Below are 12715 nucleotides of genomic sequence, written 5' to 3' on the forward strand. Positions count from 1 at the left end.
GGCCGGGCCCTCCTCCTCCTCCTCCTCCTCCGCGAGGGCCGGGCCCGGGGGGACGGGGCAGGTCTCACTCAGGCCGTTGGCTGCGCGGTCCCCGGAGGGGCCCGGCTGCTTCTTGGTGGCTTCCCCCGAGCACTCCAGGCGGCAGGGCAGGGTACTGTCATCCATGTCTACAGGCAGACCGGGCGCGGGCGCCGGGGCCGGGGCCGAGTCCAGTGCAGCCGGGGGTGCTGGGCTCAGAGGCGTCAGGTCCCAGAGGCTGTGGGCGGACGGCTGCCCGCCGGGGCCCGGCTCTCCGGACCCCCGGGCTGTGGCCTCTAGCCCTGGGGGGAAGCGCTCGGCCACGCTGGACATCACCGGGGTGGTAGCCTCGGAAGACGAGCCTTCAGACAGGGCCGGCGAGGCGGGTCGGGTCAGATCGGAGAGGAGAGGGACCCCGGGAGAGCTGGGGGATGGGAGCTGGGGCAAGGAGGAGTCCAGGCTTGGGGCCTTGGTCACTTCTAGGTACTCATCGTGCCGGGCTCTAGCCGGGGGTCCTGGAGCCAGAGCCAGAGCTCGGTCTCCGGAGAAAGCAAGGGAGCCGCAGGGTGCGGAGCGGGGCTCCGCTGGGGAGGGCAGCTGCGGGGGAGCGGGCTGCAGGGAGGAGAAGCCGAAGGCCGAGGCCGGGAAGTCCAGGCTGGGCCGGGAAGGACCCAGGTGTGAGTCTGAGGGAGGGCTGGGAGGCGCCTTGGTTTCAGGCCACAGTGTTGGGGGACCCGCAGGCGCCGGGTGAGGGGGACTCGGGGACTGAAGCTCTTTCTCTGGCTGTTCCCGAGCCCCCTTCTCCAGCTCAGAGTCACTAGTGCTGTCATCCCAGTGACCGGGGCCTGATTCTTTGGGGGACGGGGTCCTCCTGTCTGGGCTGTGGCTGAGCAGGTTACCATTAGGAGGGGGGGAGCGTGGGCCTTTGCTCGGTGGAATAGGAGCTCGGGGAGGAATTGCGGGTGGGCTGAGGCTGCTGGCCTCTGCCGCGCTTGGCCCGGGTGGTTCCAGCTCTGGCCTGGGAGGTACGGTGGGTCCGGCCAGGGCTGCGTAGCTAAAGGCTGGGGTGTCCGATTGGAGGCTCTTGGGCGAGACAGGAGAGGAAAGCTCCTTCTCTGCGGAGGTGTTCCAGCCAGCAGCCTCCTCCTTGCTGGACAGGCGCGGGGGCCAGTCCCCAGCTGCTCCCAGTGGCGGCTCCCTGGTGGGGCACGCGGGGCCCAGCCCGGTGAGCATCATCTGCTCATAGATGTCCGCATACTGAAAGCTTCTCTCGTCAGGGTAGGGCGTGGGCTCTCTCTGCTCCGGCTCGGTGGTCTGTTCTGGATCTCTGGTGGCCTGGCTGGCACTGGCCTCGGGGACTTTGGAGCCGTAGGGGTTGATGGCTGGATCTCCGGGAGCAGTCTCACTTTCTTCTTCCCTTCCCCCTTCGGCCTTGCGGTAGTCCTTCCCCAGCGGGGAGTACGGCCCACCTTCCAGCTCAGCTGCCCCTTCTTGTACTGCGGCCACCACACTGTCATATTCAGCCATGCCCCAGGAGAAGGGCGCCGGGGTCCGCGGTTCTGGAGCGGGTGTGGGGGGAGCTGGAGCTGGAGAGAGGGGTGCAGGGGGCAGGGGCCTGTCTTTAGGTACCCAGGGTGGGATTTCAGCCAGCCACGAGGGGGTGGTGGGTTCGTTCCTCGTGGGGGGCAGAGGCTTGGTCTCTGGGGTGGGGCTCTCTTGTCCTGGGGCTGGAGGAACCCTCTGTCCAACCATCTCAGGTGGAGAGGTGGGAGGGGAGATGATCTCAAAGGGAGAAGGTGTCATTTTGTCCTCTTCTTCGGGTGGCAGCTCTACTGGTGACTCAGCAAGCCAGCGCTCCACCTCTAGCCCCTTCTGGGGGGGGATCTCCTGGAAATCCTTGAAGTCTGAGGCCCAAGGGCTCTGGGGTGTATGCTGCAGTTGGGGTGCTTGTTCATCTGGGCCTTCGTCGAGGAACGTGCTCTCTCGCTCCTTGGTGTACCGTGGGCTGCCTCCCTGGCCATCCAGCTCATGGGGGAACCAGACCTTCCTCTCACAGCTCAGCTCTCTCCAGTATGCATCCTGGTCCACAGCCACATCTCTGTCCTGCCAATACCTGACCTCTTGCTCAGCAGAGGTGCCTTCCCAGGACGGGACGGGCTCTTTCTGCTCTCCAACCGGATCCCCTCTGGTGGGAGTTGTTTCTCGCCACCCCTGGAGCACATCCTGCTCCTTCTGGTACTTCTCTTCCTGTACTTGGGCCTTGCCTTCTTCCTCCATTGGGCTCTCTTCCAGCCTCAGGGCTTTGGTTTTCTCCAGAACAGCTTCTTCTTTTGGCTCCGCAGGCTTGGCCTTTTCTGGAGATTTCTCCTCTAGGATTGCTTCCTCTGGTTTCACAGTTTTACCTTCCTGCACAAAGCTCTCCCGCTCCTGAGTTTTGTCCTCCTCCAGAGCTTTGTCTTTCTGTTCAACAGTTTTAGTCTCATGTTCCAGAACTTGATCCTTCTCTCCTAAGGCCCAGTATTTTTGCTCCAAGGCCTGATCTTTCTTTTCTAAGACTTCATCCCTCTGTTCCTGGACCTTGTCTTTTTGTTCAGGGCTTCTGTCTGCCTGTTCTAGAACTTGACCTTTGAGTTCAAGGACCTTCTCTACTGGAGACTTGTCCTTAGGTTCAAGGTCTTGCACTTTTTGTTCTAAGGCCTTATCTTTCAGTTGTAGGGTCTGATCTTTCAGTTCCAAGACTTGGTCTTTTTGTTCTGCATCTCTGTGTTTTTCTCCTTTGTCTTTTGGTTCGAGGGCCTGCTCCTGTTTCAGGGCTGTGTCCTTTCGTACTGTGACGTTGTCTTTCTCTTCTAGGATCTTGTCCTTCTGTTCCGGGGCCTTGTCTTTTTGTTCTGAATCTTTGTCTTTTGATTCCACAGGCTCATCCTTCTGCTCTAGAACTGCCTCCTTTTGGTCTATGTCTCTGTCTTTTAGTTCTAAGGTCTTATCCTGCTTTCCCACAACCTTGATTTTTTCTTCTACAGCCTCGTCTTTCTGACTTGTGGCCGTAGCCTTTTGCTCTACCACGCTCTTCTGCTGCAGAACTTGGTCTTTCTGCTGTAGGACTTCCTCCTTTGGCTCAGGCTCCTTGTCCTTCTGCTCTGGAGTTCTGTCTTTCAGCCCAGGGATCTTACCTTCCCATTCCATGGCAATGTCCTCCATCGCAGGGCTTGACAAAGACTCGGGACTCTTGGTGAGGGAGCTATGGGGGGTCAGAAGGTGTTCCCCGGGGCTTGTGATCACCTCGGGCAAGCGGTTCCCATCTCCTGACAGTGCAGAGGGAGAGAAGGATCCGGCAGGCCTTTTCCCCTCAGGGCTCTTCTCTGTATAATCAGCCTGTACGGAGGATCCAGTGGTCCCATCTGTGGGAGGGGACATGGTGGCGGCATGAGGCTCTGGAATAGACGCAGGAGCTTGGTAAAGAGACGTGTCCTCAGCCTGCATCAGAGGTCCCCTTTCTTCCTTTCCTAGGCTTAGTTCTCCAAACTGGAGGGTGCCAAGGCTCTCTGGAGAGAGTTGTTTTGAAGAGATATCCAACGAGGTCTCCTTACTGGGACTCTCTTCTGAGAAGGAAAGCGATTGGGTGTCTTCTGGAGACGCCTCGGGCCAGAGGCCTTTGTGCCCGGTCAGGCCATAGGGAGCCTTGGGAGCGGCCTCTTGTTTGGCAGTGTCTGGGGAGACCACGCTGAGGACAGACAGGGACTCTGCATCTTCAGGAGAGAGGCTTCGGTCACGCGCCTCATCTTTCTGAGGTTCACCAGGTTCCTGGAGCGATGTCGTCAATTCCCTGGGAAGGGCTTCCGTACCCAGAATTGGGTCTGGAAGCCCAGATCCTGCTTCCATCGTTTCAAAAACTATGGCTTTGTTCTGTTCTGGTAACAGCTGAATGGTACAGCCTGTGTGTCCCTCAGCCAGGCCAACAGGCGCTCCCTGGGCCTGGGGGCTCCTGGGAGGAGGTAGCGTCGCCTCCTCTCGTGTGCTCTCTTCGGGCTCTGGCTTGACTGCTTCCTTCGCAGCTTCTTCCTTGCCCACGCCGGGGGGAGGCTTAGTGTCTCCCCAGGAGTCTTCTTGGAAGTCTTGGGGCTCAGACTTGTCTTCCACTGGCGACTGATGGAAGGGTGTGTGGGTGGCACTGGGTGGACCAGATGGCGGAGGGGAAGCCATCTTTACCGTGCTGTCATCCGGGCTAAGGCACCGTTCCTCTGCTTCTCCAAGGGCTGGTTCCCCTGGCTGTAGGGCTTGCCCGGGGGTACCAAACCCTGGGCTTCCATATGGGCTGTGACGTTTCTCAGAGAGCTGTAGGTCTGCCCTCTCCTCTTCTTCTCCCGCAGCTCTCTCCCCAGTCAAGCGTCTCCCTCCCACGTCTCCTCTCTTCTCTGACTCTCCGGTGACAGAGAAGTCCTCACAGGGTGGTGATTTGAAGCCTTTGTCTTCTTCCAGCGAAGAGGTCGGTGAGATAGTGCCAGCCGATGGCACGTAGTCCAAGCCCTGCGTGGCCTCGGTGCGGGAGGAGGGGATGCTGGTGACAGTGTCCAGCAGCAGGGAACTCTTGCCTGTCTCCTCTGTCTGGGGCGCTGTGAGCGAGGCCACAGACTGGTCCTCAGCCACCGACGTGGCGAAGGAAGAGAGCTTGTCGCACTCAGTGATGGAAGTGGCTGAGGACACGTGCTCCTCTTCAGCCAGAGGGGCAGCCACCATGTTGGGGGGGTAGGTGAGTTCTGTCTCGGGTGCCCCGTAGCCTTTGCTGGGGGCAGCAGGGACGGCACTCTGTGCAGGCTGGCTGGCTTCAAAGGGGCCTGGACCTTCAGGACCAGAGAGGTCGTACATGCTGGTAGGGAATCTGGCTGGCGCCGGGCGCTCCTCTGGCTCATCATGAATCTCTTCATCCGAGATGGTCTGCTCAGTTTCTGAGTAGCCAGGGATCGTCTCGTCCTGGATGTAAGAGACATGCTCAGCGGCTCCTGCAGGTGTGGCCAGGCTGCTTAGGAATGATGAGGTCTCCTTCTCGGGGGCCTTCCCCTGGAGTCCCAGGTCCCGGCCCCCAAGAACCTCCCTGCCTTTGGGGATTACCTTCAAGGCTTCCTGCATGTGTTTTTGGTAAAAACTCTCAGCCTTGGTCTCTTCCTCTTCCTCCTCGTCGGAAGGGTGAGCCTCCTCCATTTCTTCCACCTCAGCCTTTTCTATCACATCCTCCTTTACCTCGGGTTCGCTCTCCTCTCTGGCTTCAGCTCTCTCTGGAAGCTTCTCTGTTTCCTTCTGCTTCTTTTCCTCCCAAGTATCTTTTTCTTCCTCTGTTTCAGCCCCAGAGTCTGGGCCTTTGTCCTTGCTGCCTTGTTCCTCGGGGATGTCCGGGGTGATCTCTTTCCCCTTGGTCACGTGCTCTTCTGGGACGGTGGGTTGTGTTCCCTGCACGGCTGGGCTTGGGGGTCCCTCCTCTGTCGTACCTGCGGGCAGTGGTTTCTCTCCTAGTCCCGTGTCCCTCTGTTCGGCCTCCTCCCGCTTCATCTCCTCAAAGTCCTGTGTGAGATCCTCTGGTGAGGAAAGAGCCAGCTCCCTGTGTCCGCTGACAGTGGGTGGTGGTGCAGCCCCTTTCTGGGCTGGGGGTGTCCGGGGCTCAGACGACAGATCTTTCTCTCCACGAGAAACTCGGTTCTTGTCTACCTTCATTCTCCCCGGGGCCTTGGCTTTGTACAGGGTCTTCCGTACCTCAGGTGTGAAGGGCTTCAGGTCGGGTTTGGAGATTTTCTTGATCTCAGGTTTGGCATCTTTCCTCTTCTCCTCCTTCTTGGCATCTTTCTTCTCTTCCTTTTTCCCTTCATCCTTTTTGAGCTCCTTCCTCTCTTTCTTGATCTCTTTTTTCTCCTTGTCTTTCTTCTCTTCCAGCTTGGAGATCTTCTCTTTCAGGTGCTTCTTCCCTACCTTGTCCTTGATCAGCTTTCGCTTCTCTGCTTTCAGGGCTTCACTTGACTCTGTCCGTACCCTCTCGGGCCTGGCAGGCTTCTCTGGGGGCTTCTCTGAGGACTCTTTGGCTTTCTTCTCTGTTTTGGCTAACTCCTTGGCCAGTTCAGAGCGGGCCTCCTTGGCTCCCTCTTCTGCTACTTCCTCCCGCTTGGCCAGCTTGCTCACTGCGGTCTTGGGAGCAGCTTTGAGGCTCTCCTTGCTGTCAGCGCGCTGTTTGATTTTGCTGGGTTTCAGGTTGGCAGGCACGGCCCCAGCAGCCAGATCCTTCTGTGTGGCCACAGGGTAACGGAGGAAGTCCAGGTGGCGAAGCTTTTCCAGACCCTCCAAGATCTTGTTCTGAGGTGCGTTTCCTGGAAAGAGCACACGCACGATCTTCTCAGTCGGGTTGGCGGGTAGCCAGACCACCAGAGCAGTGATAGAGGTCAGGTAGGGCACGGAGATCTCAGCCTCCTTCCCATTGGCCAGCACAATGCCTGTCTTGGCCTTGCTATTGCCCGCCCACTTCTGCATGAGGAACTGCATCTCCTTGCTGTCCTTGACGGGGTTGAGGACGTACATGTCCAGCCGGCCCACACCCATTTTGTGGAAGAGGGTCAGTGGTTCAATGGTGTTGCTGACCACCCGGTACAGAGGCTCGGCCTGAATGCCCAAGCGGTTTAAGTGCTGAAGCGTGAGGCAGGCCTCCTCAATGCTGCGCTTGGCCTTTCGGGAGGCATCAGGCAGCCGTAGCTTATCTGGCACATTGAAGAAGACGACTCCAAGCTCGGGGGAGATGAGGTTCTTCACCCAGTCGCTGTAGCTGCTGGAGCCCTGGGACTGCTCCTCCTCTAGCTCGGCCACTTTGCGCTGCAGGAGTCCATTGATGCCCGGCAGATTGTCTGCCCCAATGTGCGTGAGCAGCACCGAGTCGATGCGGTCCAGGTGCCGCACCAGCTTCCAGAAGCAGGACTTGCGATCAGAACCGCCATCCACGAGGATGTTGAAACCATTGACTGCAAAGAGGGCCGAGTCCCCGCGGCCACCCGGGAAGATGTAGCAGCAAGGCTTAGAGAGCTTGAGGAAGCCCCCAGAGGTGGGGGGTTCCAGCAGGTCAAAGGGGGATGGCACGTCCACCGTCTCGGAAACGTACTCGGAGAACTCAGCCACACCATCCATGGTGGGTAGCATGGGCTCGGGGTTCAGCCGGAGGTGCAGGGTCTCTTGGGAACTGGAGAGTCCCAGATGGCTCCAATCACCCTCCCCTAAGCAGGACACAGTGAGGAAGGCCTGGGTCCCAGGGTCTCTATTGCTGAGCAATTGGGCAATCTAGAGGAATGGGAGATAGATAGATAGATAGAAGCTAATCAGGTCACAGAGGATTGTCTTCGCCTGACTCTTTTAATTTGCACCTCTCTTCAAAGTCAATTGACTCCTATTTTCGGATGGTCAAGCAGTATTAAGACTTGCTCTCCACCGCTCAAGTCCCGATCCTTAGCTCTTTCCTTTGGAACTTACCTCTGGGCTATGAAGGACCTGGGCAAAGTTTTGGTAGGAGTAGGTACCACTCTGGAGAATGAGGTCTCCCCCAGGCTCTAAACTTTGTCCACTTAAGATCAGTAGTTTGTGAGCTGATGGACTGCTAAGAAGATGGCGAACCTGGAGTGGAAGGAGAGAAGCAGTGTCACGGATGTGGGGGAAAACTCAGGGAAAGGCAAAGACCATTCTTCATCTCCCCCCACCTTGGAAACGTAAGGAAAGACTCCCCACTGGTATTTCCCCACAACGCCTCCAAAGTGGGACCAGCGGTGGTCAGTCAGTTTTGATGGTAGACAGGAATTTTGGGTCTTACAATGGTGGCACTTAATAGTGTTCTTAAAATTCTAGCACTTAGAGCAGGCCTCTCAAGCAAGGCCTAGGCCCTTGGCCTTACCTCAGAGCTGATGCTGTCCGCACTGGGGTTGACCAAGACGATGCTCTCTAGGGTCTCACTCTGATGGCAAAGGGTCCTCTGGCCTAAGAGAGAGATGTAGGAAATTGTATTCAAGAGAACAGGTGTCGGGTGCCGGTGGCTCATGCCTGTAATCCTAGCTACTCAGGGGGCTGAGATCTGAGGATCACAGTTCAAAGCCAGCCCCAGCAGGAAAGGCCATGAGACTCTTACCTCCAATAAACCACTCAAAACCAGAAGTGGTGCTGTGGCTCAACTGGTAGAGCACTAGCCTTGAGCTGAAGAGCTGAGGGACAGCGCCCAGACCCAGAGTTGAAACCCCAGGACCGACCAAAAAAAAAAAAAAAAAGAAAGAGAGAACACGTGCTGTGTTGGGCAGGAGAGAAAAGGATACATGACTAGAAAATGGGGCTTAGGGCCAGGAGTCAGTGGCTCACTCCTGTAATCCTGTGTACTTGGGAAGCTAAAAAGAGGATGATTGCGCTTTAAGGCCAGCCTAGGCAGAAAGGCTTGTGAGACCTCGTCCCCCTCTTCAACCCATAACTGGGTACAGTGGTGCACTGCTTGTCATCTAAAACTATATGGGTGGCTAAGATTGGAAAGATCACAGTGATAGGCCAGCCTGGGCAGAAGGGAAGGGTGGTGTATGCCTGAAATCCCAGCCCAAAGTAGGCAGATAGCAGCACTGTCATGTGCCTGGGTAAGAAGTGGAACCCTGTACTAAAAATAACCAGGAAAAAAAAGAAACCTGGGCTGGGTGCCGGTGCCTCACGCCTGTAATCCTAGCTACTCAGGAGGCTGAGATCTAAGGATCATGGTTCAAAGCCAGCTCGGGCAAGAAAGTCAGTGAGACTCTTATCTCCAATAAGCCACTAGAAAAACAGAAGTGGTTCAGTGGCTCAAGGGCTTGCCTTGAGCTTAAGAGCACAAAGGAAAGTGCTCAGGCCCAGAGTTCAAGCCCCACGACTGACAAAAACAAAAACAAAAAAAACCCCTGGAAGCCTTGTGCCGTGGTTCACGCCTATAACCCTAGCTACTCAGGATACTGAGATCTGAAGATTGTAGTTCAAAGCCAGCCTGGGAAGGAAGTCTATAAGACTCTTATCTTTAGTTAATCACCAAAAAACCTGAAGTGAGCTGCAGCTCCAGTGGTAGAGCATTAGCCTTGCACAAAAAAGCTCCGGGACAGCACCTGGGCTCTGAGTTCAAGCCCAGGATTGGCACCAAACAAAGCACAGCTGAAGGCATGGTTTAGTGGTATACCACCAACCTAATAAGCACAAGGTCTCCGTGTCAAAAACCAGTGTAGGGGCTTGGATGTAGCTCAGTGGCAAAGTGCTTGCCTAGCAAGTGCGACATCCTGGGTTCAATCCCTAGTACCCCCCAAAGAAGTAGTTTAAAAAAAAGCGGGGTGTTGGTGGCTCACACCTATAATCCTGGCTTCTTAGGAGGCTGGGATCTGAGAGTCATAGTTCAAAGCCAGGTGGAGCAGGAAAGTCAGTGAGACTCTTATCTCCAGTTAACCACCAGAAAACTGGAAGTGGTGCTGTAGCTCAAGTGGTAGAGTGCTAGCCTTGAGCTGAAGAGCTCAGGGACAGTGCCCAGGCCCAGAGTTCAAGCCCTATGGCTGACCACACACACACACACACACAGTAGAGTGGTAGAGTGCTTGCCTAGCATGCATGAAGCCCTGGGTTCGATTCCACATGACCACATAAACAGAAAAAGCTGGAAGTGGCACTGTGGCTCAAGTGCTAGAGTGTTACTTGAGCACAGACAGGCTCAGGGACAGAGTCCAAGCCTTAAGACAGGCAGAAAGAAAGAAAGGAAGGAAGGAAGGAAGGAAGAGAGAGAAAGAAAAAAAAGAAAGAAGAAAGAGAAAAGAAAATAGGACTGAGAGAAAGGAGAAATCAGGTTAGCTGTAGACCTGCCTCCTTGGATACTGCTGAGTAAGACCTAGAAATGGGCTCCCTCAGCCCTTCCTTTTAGGGCTTCCGCCTCCCTCTCCTCACTGGCTGTCTTCTTCCTCCCTTCATCTATGCACCCTCCTCTGCTCAGGCCCCCACCCCTCTGCCTGGAACTCTGTCCTGTTGACAAGAAGCTTTTGTCCCTCTGGAGCACTAAGCTCCTGGCGCTGCCTGGGGATGGTGGGGGCTCAGCTGGAGAGGACTCCCGGGAGGATGGTTCTTTCTCAGTTTTCTCCTCACTGGTTTGCCTTTGCCCTAGGCTTCTGAATGAACAGAAAGTCTACAAAATGAGGAGATGGGGAAATTCTGCCTGGGGTCTCCAGACTCCCCATCCTCCTTTCCAAACCCCGTCCCCTTTTCAATCCCAAGGATCTACAGGACCGTAACTTCCAGTTTTGCTTTCTGGCTCCTCACTAGCCAAGCCTGCACCCACGCCCCTGCTTCCAACCCACTGCCAAAGGTTTCCCAGCTGCTCCCACCTTCCCTTCCTCCAGAGAGACCTGACTCTACCTCAAAGTCCATCCCTTGTGAACCATTTCTCCCTTTATCCTTCCCCCACTCTGGATATGGGGAGTAAGGGGCTGGCTCACAAATAACATAAATCAGGAAGGAAAGGGTTGGAGTTTTCCACAGACACTGGAGAAAAAGGAGAAGACTTCCCCAGTCCCCTACTGAGCTATGGGTTGCTTTTATCCAGGCCAGCAAGAAACACGAGGCAGTGCAGCAAAGCAAGTGGAAGGTCAGCCAGATGCTGAAGGAGGATGCTGCCCTTCCCCTCCACCCCTTCCCGATTACAGATACAGTGCAGACTCCAACAGATGGGCTGGGGAGTGGGCTTTCTGGAAGAGATTGGTGGGAGGGCTCATAATCTGTTCTCGAAACCCTCTCCTATAACCTATCTCTCTTTTCTTTCTGAGGCTGGGACCAAAGGAGTCCAGGACCAGGGTCTATTGTGAAGAGGAAAGCCACCATGCCAGGACCCCTTAGATGAGACAGGAAAGGCCCCCAGATACAGTTGGTAGACAAGGAACTATGGACAATGGTCAGAAGACCAAACCCCATTCATGGTGTGTTAGGCCCAAAGCAGTTCAAGGGTTCTCTTGTATGAACTTGAGAATGGGGGGGGGTGCTGTCGGGGAACTTTGAGGCTAGTCCAAGGGACAAAAGCCACTTCAGTGACTCAGGCAATCCAGGCCTAGGGCAGCTAGGGAATCTAAGGAGTTACCAGCCTTAAGTAGATTCAGATTTACAAAGGCAAGGATTCCACCCCCCCCACACACACACACGAGTGACACTTTTGACAGTGGACTAGAAAGAAAAAGAAATATCCATGGCACAAATTGATCTGCTTTCCATGTACCTCCTCCCCACCCCCACAGACCCACATTCCCGGGGTTTATAACCACAACAACACTTCTGATTCCAGTTACTATTCTGGCATCAGACCCTAGCTCCGGCTCTGTCCTCAAGAACCAGATCTGACTGGCAAGCACAGGGTTTAAAATACTGCACCCCTCTTTTTCAGACCTTAGGGTTGGGAGAGAACAGATTCCCGCCCCCCCCTTTTCTTTTCTTTTGGAAAGGACTATGTTGTGAGGCGGGACACTTTTCTTGGCCAGTGCTGGGGTTACTGGGGTTACGGGGTGGACAGCGCGAGTGGAGGCTGAGCAGGCAGGAGGGCAGGTGTCTCTGCAGTGTGGCAGGAATGGGGGGGGGTGCTCGGGCAGCTGCATTCTGCCGCAGTGTGTGAGTGTGCGCGCTGAGCTCAGCCTCCAGCTCCGCCTCCCCCCCCCCACCCCAGCATGACAAGTCATTTTCTTGGCTGGCTCTGCATGGGGATGGGGGTGGGGGGTGGGGACTGGTGGTGTGTGTTGGGGAGCAGCGGGGGGGGGGGGAAATGCCGGGAAGGAGAAGAAGAAACTGGCTTCTCTGTGCAAGAGCCCCCATCTTGAGAAGAAATGCAAGAGATGAGGTGGGGGTGGGGCTGAGCCAGGGGACCTGTGGGGTGGACAGGATGGGGGAATGCAAGGCAGCTACTGGGGAGAGGCTGGAGGGGGAGGGAGGGGGGGGGGGGGGGGAGGTGAGGCCCTCACAGCCCCAGACCCAAGCTGATCGCTGATTGTGGAGAATGGGGTGCCAGGGCCTGTTGCAGACTGGTCAGTCTGTAAAAGAGGCGCGTGCCCCGTCTTAATAACCCTCTCCTCCCTCCTTTTATCTTCCCTTACTTGGCAAAAATTCTCCGGCAGGCAGCTTCGCTCACCCCGAGCATGGGGAGCAGCTGGGGACCCGGCAGCTGACACCCCACAGAGCCTCGTAATGGTAGCATACCCTTAACACCCTCTTTTCTCTCACAGTCTTCACCCAGCCTCTCACCAAAGACACGACCCCCCCACCCCGACTCCTCCAGCGCCCCCAGGCCGCGGGGCACCACCAGCTGGCTGCTGTCTTCCACCCACCCCTGCCCAGCTGGAGAGGTGGCTGTCACAGAGCCGGTTTAGTTCTACCTGGCTCTGGCCTGACCCCCCCCCCAGCCACCTACACCCCACCACCACCAGAGTCAGCCCACCCAGCTGGGCTACTTCCAGATGCGCTAGATTACCAGAAATCCGCTCCCCCCCCCATACACACACATTTCTCTCTCTCCATCACAACACCCCCAGCCCTCGGCCAGGACCGAACCCTTCATTCCGGCTCTTACCCTGGGGTGTGGGAGGGGGCCCCTCATGGAGGCAGTGACTCCCGGCCTCAGCCGGCAGCTTCAGGAAAGAGTCTGCGGCACTTGGGGTGGGAGTGGGGGGGGGGG

At 56.5% G+C, this 12715-nt stretch overlaps 1 protein-coding gene across 1 annotated transcript in view; it reads right to left on the reverse strand.

Annotated features, from left to right (window-relative positions):
• Positions 1 to 12715, reverse strand: part of Map1a (microtubule-associated protein 1A) — a 21620-nt gene that overhangs the window by 1757 nt on the left and 7148 nt on the right. Inside the window, exons 3-5 of the mRNA XM_013009982.1 lie at positions 7928 to 8010; positions 7513 to 7653; positions 9 to 7323 (exon numbers count right to left, since the gene is read on the reverse strand). Coding sequence (XP_012865436.1) covers positions 9 to 7323; positions 7513 to 7653; positions 7928 to 8010 — 7539 coding nt within the window. The remainder of the gene's footprint in view (positions 1 to 8; positions 7324 to 7512; positions 7654 to 7927; positions 8011 to 12715) is intronic.

The sequence above is a fragment of the Dipodomys ordii genome, unplaced genomic scaffold (assembly GCF_000151885.1).
Source record: "Dipodomys ordii isolate 6190 unplaced genomic scaffold, Dord_2.0 Scaffold11, whole genome shotgun sequence".
Lineage (NCBI taxonomy): Eukaryota > Metazoa > Chordata > Mammalia > Rodentia > Heteromyidae > Dipodomys > Dipodomys ordii.